This window comes from Meriones unguiculatus, chromosome 2, assembly GCF_030254825.1.
Source record: "Meriones unguiculatus strain TT.TT164.6M chromosome 2, Bangor_MerUng_6.1, whole genome shotgun sequence".
Taxonomy (NCBI): domain Eukaryota; kingdom Metazoa; phylum Chordata; class Mammalia; order Rodentia; family Muridae; genus Meriones; species Meriones unguiculatus.
In genome coordinates, this window is record NC_083350.1 from 137,099,826 (window position 1) to 137,114,967 (window position 15,142).

Consider the following 15,142-nt stretch of genomic DNA (forward strand, 5'->3'; position numbering starts at 1 on the left):
AGAGTGGAGGATATATACGCTAGTAGCTACTTTTAATGTACACACACGTCTGTCATCTTTATGTATAATAGCACAAACTACCATTTGAAATGTAATTGGGTTAAGGTCAGGCCAGGTCAAACCATCCAGGTAAGGTTGGCTTAAGTTTTAAAAAGTGACTTCCCTTTAAAAAATCGGAATAGACAAGGTGTGCCAGCATGTGAAGGCCCTCTCCCCAGAAAGCACGATAACCCGAGTTCAATCCCCTCAGCTCAAAAGGCAGAAGGAAAGAGTCTTTAAGTTGTCATTCAGACCTATGGACCACATGGTGGAAGGAGAGACCCACAAGCTGTCCTCTGACCTCCACATGCACTATGACACAAACTCGTGCAGACACGCAAAGTAAATTACAAGGATATACTAAGGATTACTAAAAGTATTCTAGTTCTTGCTGCTCTCAGATTTAGTGAATGCTACATTTCCTGGGTTTAAAGGGACTTCAGACATGAGAGATCCTGGTCTTCCATGAGATAAGCAGACAGAATATTTAGTGCTATGAAGCAAAGACTGAGTGACCCAAAGGGATTAAATGCTGTGGTTGGCTCTGGCTAGGTTTGAACTGGCCCCAACTCCTTTAGTCTAGCATCAACAGTGATCCTTCCTAATCCTTCTGGATTGGATCACTCCTTGCTCGCTACCATCCAGCTCCTTACCTCAGAACTAAAGAAGGAACAGGTAAAACCCTTCCAGATATATGAATCCCGCATGGTCTGCCAACAGCTCGACCTTCCTTCCAGCTTTAGACCTTATCAGTAGGTCCATAGTTGAGGATTCTAGAATTATCCTTGCTGTGATGTCATTTTGTTTGTGACCCGTGAGGATCTGTGTGACCTCCAGGGCCAGGACTGTGTCAGTCTAAGTGAGGCTAGAAGCAAATCTGGTTCAACATGATTTAGTTAGTCGGTGTTCTCTGAAACTTCTAGAGTGTGACCCCAAGTAGTTTACTGTTAGTGTATTTCAGTAAAGTGCAATTTGCAAAAAAAAGTTCCTTGGTATACACAATCCCCTGAGTAAAAGAGGTATAATTACATCCAAACTCTTCTCAAAGAACATGACACCTCATTCACGAAGATGGGTTCTAGAGATAGGCTATGTATATTATCTCTCTGAAGAGCCTATGGGAGAATCTGGTACGGTCTTGGTCGTATGGATGGCATAGAGATCATTGGCTCTACTAGCTACATCTGGTCCTGGTTGTGGGAGCTCAGAGGAGTCCCTGAGCCTACAGATAACGCAAAGGTCACCTAGACTATCAGCTGCTTCTGGTCCTGCCTCCGGGGACTTGGTGTGGCCTGGGCCTACAGATAGAGTAAATCACCAGGTTATTAACCACCTCTAGTCCCAGCCTTCTGGGTAGTAAAAGTGGTTCTGAACCTCTCCTGTTGAAAAGACAATCCTGCCTGTCTAACAGCCCGGGTTTGTTTAGTGTGGCTCTGTCTACAAGGACCTGTGTGCCCCAACCGTGGCCTCTATGGTGAGACATACCGAGTGCTTTCTACTGCCTGTGGGAGTGCGACACAGTTGTTTCGATCCTCCATCTGCAGACTGGCTCAGAGAGGACAAGGACGAGGTGCTGCGATCCTTGCCAAATGATGACCGTCTTCCTTCTTCCCTCTGTCCTGGTAGACTCAGCTTGCCAGACCTAGCTTCATTCCAGACACATTCATTCTCTGCTTTCAGCTCAAAGAACTCAGTAGAGCCATGCCTCAAAATATATCAATACCTTTCAACAGCTTTTATTGCTATATTTGTCGCCTTTATTACTAATGGTTTGGCGCAGTGAGAATTCTTTCAAATCACTGATATTTCAGAAAAGTGCTGTTAATTTGTTTTGTTTAGCAGGGGAGAATTTTAAATTAGTATCCTGCTAATCAACCCACTGGCTGCCTATTTGAACATATACAAGGAAATATTTCACTTTGTGAGCCGCTGAATGGTCTTTATTATTTAGATGTTACACCTGCTTTTTCATGTCAGTAACGATTATTCTGTAACATTTTAATGATTGCATCATACTTCATCATATATGTTTACCATAATTCCTTAAAAACAGACCTCCATATTTGATGTAACTTTTTGCTGATATTTTTTTTATTATTTTGTGATTTTTTTTTTAAGGTTTTAAAAATGTGTTATTAGTCAAGAGTATTTGTTCTTTTGTGAGTTTGCCTGGCCTTTTCATTCCCTTTGCCTATTTTTCTGGAATGTTTAACCCTCTCTTGATGACCTATAATTATTACTTATTTTGTTGAATATGTTTGAGCAATTTCATCTTACTCCTGTTTAGGAGAAAATTAGTATTTAGGGGAAATTGTTCAGGTATTATTAAGCAAATTTATTAATTTTTCTCATTTACCTATTTGCTGAGAGGCCTCTTTGGTGGTCGGATGTGAAGTGTGTACCTCCATGTCTCACAGAATAGCATGTTTAAATACAGGAAATGATATAAGAGCTCTTGATTTTTTTTTTTCCTCCTCAATTGGTCAAGGTAGTACTATTGACCTGGTTGTTTTTTGTTTGGTTGGTTGGTTGTTTTTTAAATATTTATTTATTTATCTTTATTTTATGTGCATTAGCGTGAAGGTGTCAGATCGCTTGGAATGGGCGTTACAGACAGCTGTGAGCTGCCACGTGAGTGCAGGGAATTGAACCCTGGTCCTTTGGAAGAGCAGACAGTGCTCTTAACTGCTGAGCCATCTCTCCAACCCCAGCCTGGTTGTTTTTAAACATTTTTTGTTCTTTTGTTTGTTTTTGAGACAGGTTCTCTATGTGTAGCCTTGGCTAGCCTGGAACCCACAGAAATATGTAAAGACCTGTGCCCCCCCCTTTTTTTTTTGAGATAGGATGTAGTCCAGGCTGGCCTGAACTTACTTTGTAGTTGAGGATGACCTTGAACTTCTGATCCTCCTGTTTCCATGTACTAATCACTATAAGAGAAGTATGCACCACCACGTTCAGAACTTTGTCTGATGATGAAAACCTGTTTATGACACTGACAATTGACATATATTTTAGCTTTCCTCCCATCTCTATCACATCACATTGAAAGTCTGTTTTCTTACAGGCCAGTGTGACATCAGTTCCAATCTTCCGGGTGCAAATTTTAATATTACTTTTTGTCATACTGTTTCCTCAGTGTAGTTTATTATTATTATTATTATTATTTTTAGAACAAACTTGGCTATCCCAAATAGTCACTCTTTCACATGAACTTTAGGACTATTTACTCAAATACTCTTATGTCCTCAGTTTCCTTTTTAACTGGCAGTATAGCAGATTTATAGAGCAACATAAAAATAATTGACGTCTTTATAATTTTGAGTCATCTTACTGAAGAAGACTATTTTCACACTCTGTTACAAAGGCAGTTGGTTTTTTTTTTTTTTACTTTTTATTGATTCTTTGTGAATTTCACATCATGCGCCCCGAACCCGCTCATCTCCCTGTCCCTTCATACTCACCCTCAACCCTTGCAACCTCTCCCCCCTGCAGAACATAAAAGTAAAACAAAAACAATCACAAAGAAACAAACTTTCTCACGGTGGAAGCTGCGGTGCGTCACAGTGTGTCACACGGTATATCCTCTTGGAATGCTCACTGAAGTGAGTCACTGGTGTGGTCCAGGCCTCTGGCTTCTGCGACGGTGTCAATACTGGCTCCTCACAGGGGCTCCTCTCAAATGTCCCGTTGCTGCTGTGTCCTGGGGATCCGACATCTTTGGATCAAGTCGGATGTTTTTAAACAGTGATTTTTAACTTTATCCAGATGGCAAATACAGATAATATATTAAAAAGCACCACAAAAACACGTCAGTTCTCCAGCCCTTTATTAGAAGTGCTCCAAGAGATAAATATTGTAGCCTAGAGCACAGCCATTTTCTCACTTAACATTTTCCATATGGACTGTTAATTCATTCATTCATGTATTTACTTATTCGTTCATTTATTTATTTATTTTTCTTCACGTTACATCCTGGTTGCAGCCCCATCCTTCCTCCCCCCATCTTAGCTATTTTTTAATAAAAAAAAATTTAGAGACATCTCAATATCAAATCAATTCTAAACGGAGCCATTATCAACTATCAGCTGTGACTGCCACAGCTGTGAGCCACAGTCCTGTAAGCCCTAGAAAAGTATCCCAACTTTACAGATACAGCCAGCACTCACCAAAAGCCATTGGCCACACAGGTAGGCCCAAAACCATGTAAGGTGATATATGTGTGAAAGAGAATGGACAGAAATATCACTTATTTTCAGTGTTTCGGCCCTCCTACATTTTGTGGTTAAATTTTTTTTTTTCCAATGCAGTTTATTCAGGAACCTTGAACAATCCTCGGACCCTGAGGAAAGCCAGCCCACAGCTTAAATAGCCTCTGGGTAGCCAACCCAGGCGTGCCACGTGGGCAATGCAGATAGGTCCACATACATGGAAGCAAGCCAGATCCTTAGCCAAATGTGGAATTGTTCGTGACAGAGAGCACTCACCATCGGGAAGGTGGAAGGCGGAAACCAGCTCCATCTTTAAGGCATAGCATTCCACAGCTCTCTACAGTTCCCCCTTTTTGTTTTAGACGCATCAGGCAAGAGTAGAGGTCTGATCTCTGATATTAGAAATAAATAGGGACTTTGTACTGATGTTCGTTTAGGTGTCATCCACCCAAAGAGCATCAGACCCGTCCGATACCTTTTTCTCAGAGGCGGGACCTGGGGCATCAACCCGCATGCAATCAGATATGCTCTTCTCTGGGTCGAAAGCTGCTGACCCTGAGTGCAGTGCTTAGCCTCGCATCCTGAGCTTCAGGCCTTTACAGCCATTGAAGCAGGTGGTTAAATATTAAATACACAGAGGCATAAAATCGAAGTCATTTTCTCTTAAACCTCGTTCTCAGAAGATCACCCAAACTTCTTCACATATTTCATTTTCAGGTAGTTAAATGCTGACGGGAAATGTTCGAGAACTGAGTATTGCTGATGTAAACTTATTTCAATAGTTTGGTTTTTTTTTTCCTACAAACAAGCCCTTAACTGATAAACTGGTGGGTACATTATTTCACCTCTTATTTTCAAGAATAAACTCATGGGAATACCTATGCTTAGTTTTCCGTTCTGTATATATGCCCCAAGTTAGTGGTGCTATTCTAATTAATTCATCGTCATAGCCCCTCTGTCCTTCAGGTTTGGTGCAGTTGAATTCTCAGCAGCCCACAAGGGGCTGCAAACATCCTTGTTTGTGTCCTCTCTTAAAGTTATTCTCCAGTAATCTGAAGAAGACATTATCTAACTTAGAAATGGAATTTTTGAGGTTATGAAACTAAAGAATCCTAGTGTATCTCTGGTGCCAGCTCTGCTTGTTTTCAAAGAGACTCTATATTCTATATAGCAGAAAAGGTGCAGAGTGAGATGAAAATGAGTTGCCTTTAATACCTGTGAAATAGACTGAATGTTTCCAAGTGGAGGGTGAAGGTGCATGGAGAGTGAATGGTGCAGCATAGCCTCTCTTGGAATAATTCCAAATATTCTTTAGCCCAGGAGCTTGCATTCTGGAATTCCTAATGATCCTAAAAAACAAAATCACCAAGTGTTACATAGTATGTCTAAACTGCATTCGTTGTGATAATAAGAAGAAAGTTGAAACTACACAAATGCTCATCATAAAATAATTAGTTACATAAACTGTACACTCTCAGAAAGTCTGCAACCACTAAAAAGGATGTAAGTCTGCATTTGCTTAAATACAGAGAGGATAAAAGCTGAATGATGTTTATGTTGTTAAAGCAGCAGTAAGCATGTTGGCTAATTCTCCTGAACAAATGTCTAACAAGATGCAGGTTAAGGAAGGAGGTTTACTTTAGCTTATAGTTCCAGGGATACAAGTCCACTGTGGTGGGAAAAGCAAAGTAGCAGGCACATGAGCTGCCTGGTTCTATCATTTTCCTCACCAGGAAGAGGTGGGGGAGAGAGAGAGGAAAGATTCGTCCCCAAAGCAAAAGCACCCACGGCAATCATGTACATATGAGCCTGCGGGGACAGTTCACATTTAGATCACAGAAGTCAGTTTTTATGTGAATTTGACAAAACTCCCTTTGACGTATTTTCCCACGTGGTCATGGGATTCTGTGCCCTCTGGCTTTTCTCCAGCCTAGCCGATTGTGTTGCTTCCCCATGGCTACACTGGGTCATCTTCACTGTGTACACTCCCTCCTCTGGAGAACTCTTTACAAAAAAACGGTCTTATGAGCACATAAATTAGGGCAGTTTGAAGGTTTGGATTTCTAGCCAAGACTTCTCATCCCAAACACACCACTTGTGTGTTTAAGGGATGGACCAGACCGACAAGCTCAACTGAATGCCTAGTCTTTGCACACTAACTGAACTTACCCACAGAATTTTCCATTTTGGCAGATGGCAATGACACTTATCTGTCAGTGGTCCTCAGTACCAACAGTTTTCTCTCAACTTCCATATTCTCATGAGTAAAACCACTGCTCCCAGACCACAGCCAATGTCTCATCTTAGCTACGTTGCTGCCAGGGCTCTTCTGTTTCAACCCTTGCCCGTACAGTCTGTTTTTAACTGTGTGTGTATATGTGTGTGTGTGTATTTGTGTGTGCGTGTGATACATAAAATGAAGATAAAATGGGTCTCCTTGTCCAGTTATTTATCATTTGTTTGTTTGTTTATCTAGATAGTCTCTTTCATTCTGTAGCCCTGGCTGGTGGTGGTCTGGAATTCATGGTTGTATTTTACTGTATACGCTGGGTCATATCACCCCTCTGTCTGATGTCTGCAGTGAGTTGTCCTCTCATTCATTTAACATCCAAAGCAGTCTTTATTTGGGGTATGTTCCAGTCATTCTGTGGTTAGCGTGAGCCTTTCTGGTGTACGCTGAATGCACAAGGCCTATGGAAAAAGCTGTGTGTAAGCACCGCCACGTGCTTACAGAATGAGGGACTCCTGATGTAGTCAATGGGAAGGCTTTCTGTCGGATTGCAGAGATCGCAGCAAGTCTGAGGCTGAGACAGTTTATCTCAAGCGATCAGACTTTATACACACTTATCAAAACAAAATACAGTGCTGGATGCCATTATACAATGGCATTGCAGGGTAGACAGGGTATGCAAAATTAATATCTAACAGTAACTGTTTAGCCAAGTTCTGTGTGCTTCACTGACCTCTAAAGAACACTGAGAGACACACAGGTGGCCTGTGCGCCTCATTGCCTGAGAGACTGCCTTGGATTCTCAGGAGCCGAAAAGCACACAGTGCCTTAATAGCGCCTTGACACACACCTCTCAAGGCAGCTAGATCAGGCCAATGCCACAAATCCCTGCAGCTTTGGACTCATTTTGCATTTTAGTTCAATTACTAGTATTTTTCGAGACTTTATACTTTTTCAATATGGCTTCTAAAACCTATCTTATTTTTGCTAGGTGATTTCTTGCTGTTTCTAGTGTCTTGATTCTATATGATCAATTCAGATGATAGTTTGTGACTTCTTATGTCCAACACTCACCTAGATATGACTAGCTAAGACGTGGTCTCTCAAATAATCTACCTTCTCTTAGTGCTATTAGTGACAAATGGATCTGTTGAAAATTTAAAAAATGACATAAGATATTGTAGCTGCTCTAATAAACACAAAACACATATAGAGGTCAGGGGGCCAGTGGGAGCATCCTAGGCTCCCCAGCTTCGCCTGCAGTATCAAAGGAGAGGGCTACGAAAAGCCTGACAGAGCTGATCTTGTTCTGAATCTTAAAACATCACAGCTGCCTCATCCAGCTTTCATATGTTTGCTTTCTCTTATTAATATTTTGTCATGTTTGGTTGTTATCACTTGGAAGCCTGTTTTTTTTGTTGTTGTTGTTTGTTTGTTTTGTTTTTTTCTAATGGGAGACAGAAAAGGAGTGGATTCAGAGATGAGGGGAGGTCAGGAGGGATTTGGAAGAGTAGAGGAAGGGAAACTGTAATCAGCACATATTATATGAGAAAACAACCTATTTTTAATAAAAGGAAAAATAATAATTAAAAAAAAAACTATCACATCTGGAGTTGGTAACCAAGTGGGAGAAGGGAAAACCTCCCTGGCCACACCCATCTCTCCCTGTCAACGCGTAATCCTATTGTGACAGCTGTAATTAGTTTTATTTGCTGGGGCTAATTAGTTCTTCATTTTCAGTCTCACTCACCAAATTTAACTATGTAAAGGGATGCCGTGTTTTTCTTACTCATTTCTATATGCAGGAGTTGAGCACGGTGCTTGACCCAAAGGATGGGAAGGGTGCTAAAAGGATGGGTAGAGGAGGATTAAAGGGAGGGAGGGAGTAAAGAATAAGCAGAGAGTGAAATGGAAGGTCAGCTCACATGGAGTCCTGGGTCCTCAATGGAGTCCCAGCGTTGCTCTCACCAGCTGTGTGGATTGGAACGGGCATTTATAATCTCTCCTGCTTTAGCTGCCTCATCTGTAAAATGGGCACAGTTACAGTTGCCTTTTCACAAGAGTTCTGTGCATTTGGTAAGATAATTCTTCTGGCCAGTGTCTGCATCTAGCCATCTTGGGCCACATTACAAGGATTCTTTTAGAACAAAAATGAAGTTTTAATCGGTTTAATGGCTTCTTTCTCTTCCCTTGCAAAAGATCTCTGTCCTTGCCATTGAACTGCCTTCTGTTACCAATGGAAACTTCTAACTCAGTCACTCAAACTGAAGGCTCTTGTGTTTCAGGCTTGTCCTTGGCTATCTTTCTGACCCAAGTGAGGACATTCAGGATCCTGTGAGTGACAAATTCTTCAAGGAGATCTGGGTTTCAACAGCAGCCCGAAATGCTACCATTTATGATAAGGTGAGGTTTACTTATCCCTCCTTCTGCCATTTTCATTCAGTTTCATCACTAGTTTATTGATACAGATAGAGTATTATTAGTATAAGAGAATCAATATAGCTTTGTGCTGTAAAACAATGTCTTTGTAGACATTGAAAAACAAAGAGCAACAGGCAAAGAATGTAGCAATGTAGCGCAGTGGCCAGGCACTTGCCTCGCATCCACAGGGCCCTGGGTTCAATCTCCAGCACTGAAAAAAAAATCAAAAGGTTTATAGGAATTATCATTGAAGAGGCCATAGTGGCACCATGTCTTCCATAGGAATGAGGGCTCTCATCAAAAGCATCACGGGTAATGACCAACCAGCCCTTGAGGGTGTTTAATGACAAACACAAGGTAGACAGGTAGGATCCAAAGATGAGTACACCTGTGCTCAACCCATCTCAGCTGCTGATGAGTGGTACACCTGTGTGTGGTGGCTTGGCTTTCTAGGCCTTCCTTTCCTCCCATGGTTATTAAAGAGTTAAGTGTTGCTTGATGGTGGAATAGGTGACCATGGGAAAAAGCCAGATCTGTGAGAAGCTGGGTAAGAATGTGCCCTCCCTCGGGTCTCCCAGAAACCCCTTTCTCCACAGAGTTCTTGGTGAAACAGAACAGTTATCCACATTGCCTTATTTAGTACTGAGGGACTCCAGGTTATGGTCAAGCAGGCTATGTGCAAGAGCACATTACATCCTCATCATATAGCCTGTTCAGCCCGCAGCATTGGGCCAGGGGAGAGAAAATATTTTGGTTTTAATGAAATAAATCTTCACTTGACACTGTGGAATTATGCTTGTTAGGTGCAGGAATGATATTGATTCTGCAGGTACCTGTCTTTTTTTTTTCTTTTTCTTTTTTCTTTTTTTTTTTTATGCCGCACCTACTGAAATTTGCAAAGGTAAAGCACTGCATTTCATTTAGCAAAGTCTTAGACATATAAAACACAACTGTTAACAGCAAACTTCTTGACATGTGTGTCTTTCAAAAGGAAAACTTACAGAAAAGAGAACTTGTAATTTCCCCCTTAGACAAGAATACTCTGTGAAATTCAGGTAGGGCTATTGATTTAAATTTTCCTTCCAAGCTAGTGCTCCTTACTACTGGCTTGGTTTTGTCCTGTGGATGATGAGCAGTAGAATAAGAATGTAGGTGTGGCCTTTTAAAATGGAAACAGATAGAACAGGTTTTTAAGCGAATGAAAACAGCAACTAGGGTTGTTTGGATTGGTTGCTTGTTTGAAACCAGGACTTACTGCATAGCTCAGGCTGGTCTAAAACTTATGATTTTCTCACCTCAGCTCCTGCGTGCCAGGATTACAGGACTGTGTCACTACACCCAACTGTAAACAGCAACCCTTAGGTCTGTGCTTTGGCATAAAATTAATGTGTTTCATGAAAGGAAAGCTTTTGCCTGTTGGAATGAACAGCTTCCATAAAGAACATGTGCTTGCTTTTGAACAAATCACCAGTTTCCACTTTGTATTGTTTTAACAGGTGTTCCGGTGCCTTCCCAATGATGAAGTGCACAATTTAATTCAGTTGAGAGACTTTATAAGCAAGCCCATCTTAGCAAAAGATGATCCCGTCCGCGCTGAGGAAGAACTGAGAAAGATCCGTGGGTTCTTGGTACAGTTCCCCTTTTATTTCTTATCCGAAGAAAATCTGCTGCCTTCTGTTGGAACCAAAGAAGCCATTGTGCCAATGGAGGTTTGGACTTAAGACAAACTCCTTCGCAACTCAAGAACTTCGAACCTGAAGGACACATTGCATATGCTGACCTCCTAAGGACGTCATGGCCGAAGTCAGGCCTGAGGCACTCCTGTGACCAACCCATGGACTCTTCAGAGTGGCTGGGTGTGACAGTGGTCATAGCGACGTAAAGACACTGGACATAAGCAAGGCTTTGTTGTTTCTCCTGCCTCTCCTTGAGAAAATCAGCTATATTCTTGCTGCTAGCATATACTCAAGCAACACCCAACACAGATGCAAAATCCATGATATAGATCAAAACCCATTTTCCTTTGCTAACAAGAATCTGCCTGTAACTGTGATCCAAGTTGCCAAAAGTTGCCTGAACTCTCCTGTTCTTCTCTGATGTTCATGTATGCAGCGGGAGCCCCCCCCAGCCACAGGCATGCCCTCAGCTTTTCATCCATACAGCAATGTTTAAGAAACTGTTTATCAATGAATGGTGTTGGAGAGCTGCTTTGAGAGTCTTCAAGGGTCCAGATGATGCCTGTACCTACCTGGTGCTGATGGGAGGATTTTTAGCAAGCCAACAAGTTGTTCTTTGTTCTCTTATAGTCACTCTAGGGGCAGAACAGGCTTTGCCTGTCTACCCACTTTAGGCACTTCTGAGGACATCAATACTGTATCTTAACAACAGGAAGGCATTAAACTTCAATGCAGAAGGATTTTTCTTGGTTCCCAAAAGAACTGCCCAGCTGTGTCCTTGTCACTGAGCCCATCAGATAAAATTTGTAAACATGTGCAGCTTATGTCAATACATAGCAACCAGATAAACACAGATGGAACCTCCAAGGTGTCAGTGGGAATACAGTTCAGATAAAGGACAAGATTTCCCACAGTCTGCAGAAACACTGTCCTCCTTAGCCCCTGGATGATAAAAGAAAAAAGTTTAATTTCTCCATAATAAGTCCAGTGGATGTAATCTGTCTTCCGAAAGAATCGAAGGCATTATGATGCCTTTCAGCTAGCGAGCATGAGTCTAACCTTGTTTACCCTTCAGTTTTCCAATATATCTTCTTTAGAGGAAAAAGTAATTATGAGAGATGAGCTACTTTGCTTGCACTGTTAACTCAACAGTAACATTCCAATACAGCTTCCAAAGAGGCCGCAATAATAATTCACATTGTCCCAGTCAGAAATGTGGATATCCACTTTCCCTTATGGTATGGTGTCCCTTGTAGACCAAATTTCAGTGTTCTTCTTGCATCCTGGGAGTGTCTGTGGGTTCCTGGAAGCCTGGGACGCAGGCATGTGGTATAGCTACATGACTGTAAGCAAAAGGGATTGCTGGAGCAAAATCTCTTTTGGAGTCCTCTTCAAAGCAACCCCCAACCCCTGTTTTCATGAACAAATATGCTGATTTAAAAGGTGACACAGGACCACAAAGCCAGTGCTATGGGTTAGCAACAGAGTGACAGTCACATCCAAGGAAGGATGTCACCCCAGGGAACATTCCACAGACGAGGTGGGATTTGTAACCAACAATGGAAATTAATATGTTTTTATGAATAAATAACTTATTTCTTACATGGCCAAGGATGGTGAGATGATTTCATTCTGTAGCTGTCGTGAATAAAACGCTTTGTGCAGACAAAGATCAGATTGCCTTTAAAATACTCAGTGTGCGTGGAGTAGCTAAAGATTTATTTTTTTACGTTTATCATGTTTATTTTTTAAATTTATGATTTATGTTTTATTTAAAACTATAAAACCGTCAACAAAGCGGCTCTTTGTTTTGCGCACAATGCTCTCTTAAGACGCTAAAGACCTGGCAGAGACCCCCTAATACGTCACTTCCTCTAACCCTTCTCCACTGTATAGATGAGGAAACTGAGGCTTACACGGGATGAAGTAATGAGGTAAGCCTGCCCGACAGACGTGTGCTGAACAGCTGCAGCCGGTGTGAGCCTCTCTTCACGTCCCTATTTCCCCAGACTAAGGACATGAGGCTTCAGACGGGGTTGTCTCATGCTGTTTCCGATCCTGTGGCCTGTGTTTGTTTGCCTCCACCTACAAGCTATACGTGGCAGGGACTGCATGGGTTACTCAGTTTTCAGACTCCGAAACAGTGCCCAGTGCGAAAAGAAGGTGCTGGTAAATGTTTGTGGGGTGAATGTATCAAGAGAGGAGGGGGCCGACGAGCAGCCACACTGCGCTTCACGACAGGAGTCGTTCTGCTGGTTTCTGTCGCAAGTTTTCCTTCTGCCTCTTCTCAGAGATAAGATGCTAAGAGGTTTACGTGGAGGGATCTCGTGGGAAATCCAGTGCAGTGAATACCCTCCTGCGGTAACTGTTTACACACTTAAACAGTCTACCGGGATGCGTAGGACACGGACGCCACTTCCGCCTTCTAGAAATTACATCACCATATCTGATAGAGACTTTAAAATGTGAAGAGTTTATGCCTTGGAAAGCTATTTCAGATCTGTTGAGCACTGCAGATCGGCCATAATCTTCAGAAACGCCCTTGCTTACCTGTGGCACTTAGCTGATGTTCTACCAATCTCTGTAATAAGCTTTGTTGTCAAAAAGCAAACAAAACAAAACAAAAAAAAAGTCTATTGTTCCAAGATCTGAAGAGTAGGAAATGGTCATGGCCTGTGAGGGCTGCTGTGGTTCTGGACTGAGCTTAGAGATTGTTGTGGCAAGTGGGGTCGAGCAGTTCCCTCCAAATGGAGTATCCTTGAAGTGGGGTGATCTTAACCCTGACCCACGGTGCAGCACACAGAAGCTTAGCGGACTGATTGTGCGTCATATCGTGAAACAGAATGTCTGTTTTTAAAGTGTCTTTCAAAGATGATTTTGTCTGTAGGTGGTCAAATTGTGAATGGTTAATTTCTTATGTAAGAACTTGGACAAATTAATATCATGAATTAACGCAAGCTGGGAAGTCCTTTGCTAATTGAGAGCATTGATTTTCTATATAGAGAATAAAGAAGCTTAGGCTGGAGATGTGGCTTAGTTGGTAAAGCGCCTGCTGTATGAACATGAGGTCCTGAGTATGGATTCCTGGAACCTGTGTGAAAAGGTGGACAGGGTGGCCTATGTCTGGAACCCTAGCACTGGCAGGGAGGAGACAAGAGAGTCCAAGGGTTGTTGGCCAGACTGTCTAGTCAATCCTTAAGCTCTGGATTCAGGACGAGACCCTAATGCAAAAATAAGGTGAGAAGGAAAAGGAAGACACTCCAGTGTTAACTTCTGCACCTCCACATATACACATACATGCATATACTCATGTACACATACAAACATATATTCATGCACACACACACACAAAGTCTACATTGCTTTTAAATTGATTTTAGGTCAGTATACAAAGTAATAAATTATATCCTGACATTTTCATGCATATGTGTTGTTACACTTGGTTCTCATTTGTTCTCCTACCCTACTGCCCTTTCCCCATCCCCTCTGGCTGGCTCCCATCCTTCCCCAGTGCATTTTATTACTCTCTATTTCTTTCCATAAGAATCTTCAGTTCTTCCTATAGCCATCCTCAATCTGCAACCAGAGCTCCACTTAAAAAAAAAAAAAAAGATTTATTTTGTGTTCTTATTTTATTTATATGTATATGTCTGGGAACATATGTTTGTGCGTGCCTGTGGAGGCTGGAAGAGGACATAAGGCCCTCATGAGCAGGAGTTACAGGTGGATGTGAGACACTTCTCTCTTACGTCAAAGCCATTTCTAGAAGACAAGGAAGTTTTCTGGGAAAACAGAAATCGGGCCTGGTGTTTATCTACTTGGGTTAGACAACAGATGTCCAAGATCAGAGTCCCAGCATGGCCAGATTCTAGTCATGCCTACTCACTTCCAGGCCTGCCATAGGCCACCTTGTCACCATGTAGCCCCTTCATTCCTTCATGGGAAGCAAGGGACTGGGGACAGGGGAGATGGAGAAAAGAGGAAAAGAGGGAGGGAGGGAGGGAGAGAGAGGAGAGAGGGAAAGAGAGAAGAGAGAGGAGGGAGGGAGAGAGATGAAAGAGAGAGAGAGGAGAGATGGAGGAAAGGAGAGAGAGATAGAATTGCTGTTTCTTGTCAGGCCCATCCTACGTGCCACTGCCATGACTTCTAACTAATGATGCTCCTGAGACCATCTCTGAGCACACTGGAGATTAGGTGTTCAGCAGAAGAATTTGGGGTGGAGGGGAGACGCAACCATTAAATGTAGAACAAAGTTCTGAAATCAGTCATGTTTAACTTGCACTTTGAGTCCCTGACAGTCACTACTTTAATCCAGGCTGCTGCTCTTTTAGCATCCCTGCCTCAGACTTGGCATTTGAGTGTTTCAGTCGCTCCGTGTCGTGGGTGGAAAGGATCCCTCTCCTCTTCTCAGCCCTGGATACTCTCACTTCCATGAAAGGAGGAGGGGAAAGGGGATTTTAAGTGAGTTCACGAATGTATTTTCATTTCCTTAAAAGTCTGCCTGAGCTCAGTTACTCTTGGCAGTTTGTAGATCTGAAGTGATCTGACCTCAGCCTCAGCCTTGGAAA

General features: G+C 42.2%; 1 protein-coding gene across 4 annotated transcripts in view; it reads left to right on the plus strand.

The window, feature by feature from the left end:
- Pld1 (phospholipase D1) overlaps positions 1-12,263 on the plus strand; it is a 215,427-nt gene extending 203,164 nt beyond the window's left edge. For all 4 annotated transcript variants that reach the window (XM_060378160.1, XM_060378159.1, XM_021645734.2 and 1 more), the window contains 2 exons: positions 8,763-8,880; positions 10,395-12,263. In XM_060378160.1, the coding sequence (XP_060234143.1) occupies positions 8,763-8,880; positions 10,395-10,619 (343 nt within the window). In that variant the 3' untranslated portion in view covers positions 10,620-12,263. The remainder of the gene's footprint in view (positions 1-8,762; positions 8,881-10,394) is intronic.
- The last annotated feature ends 2,879 nt before the right edge of the window (positions 12,264-15,142 follow it).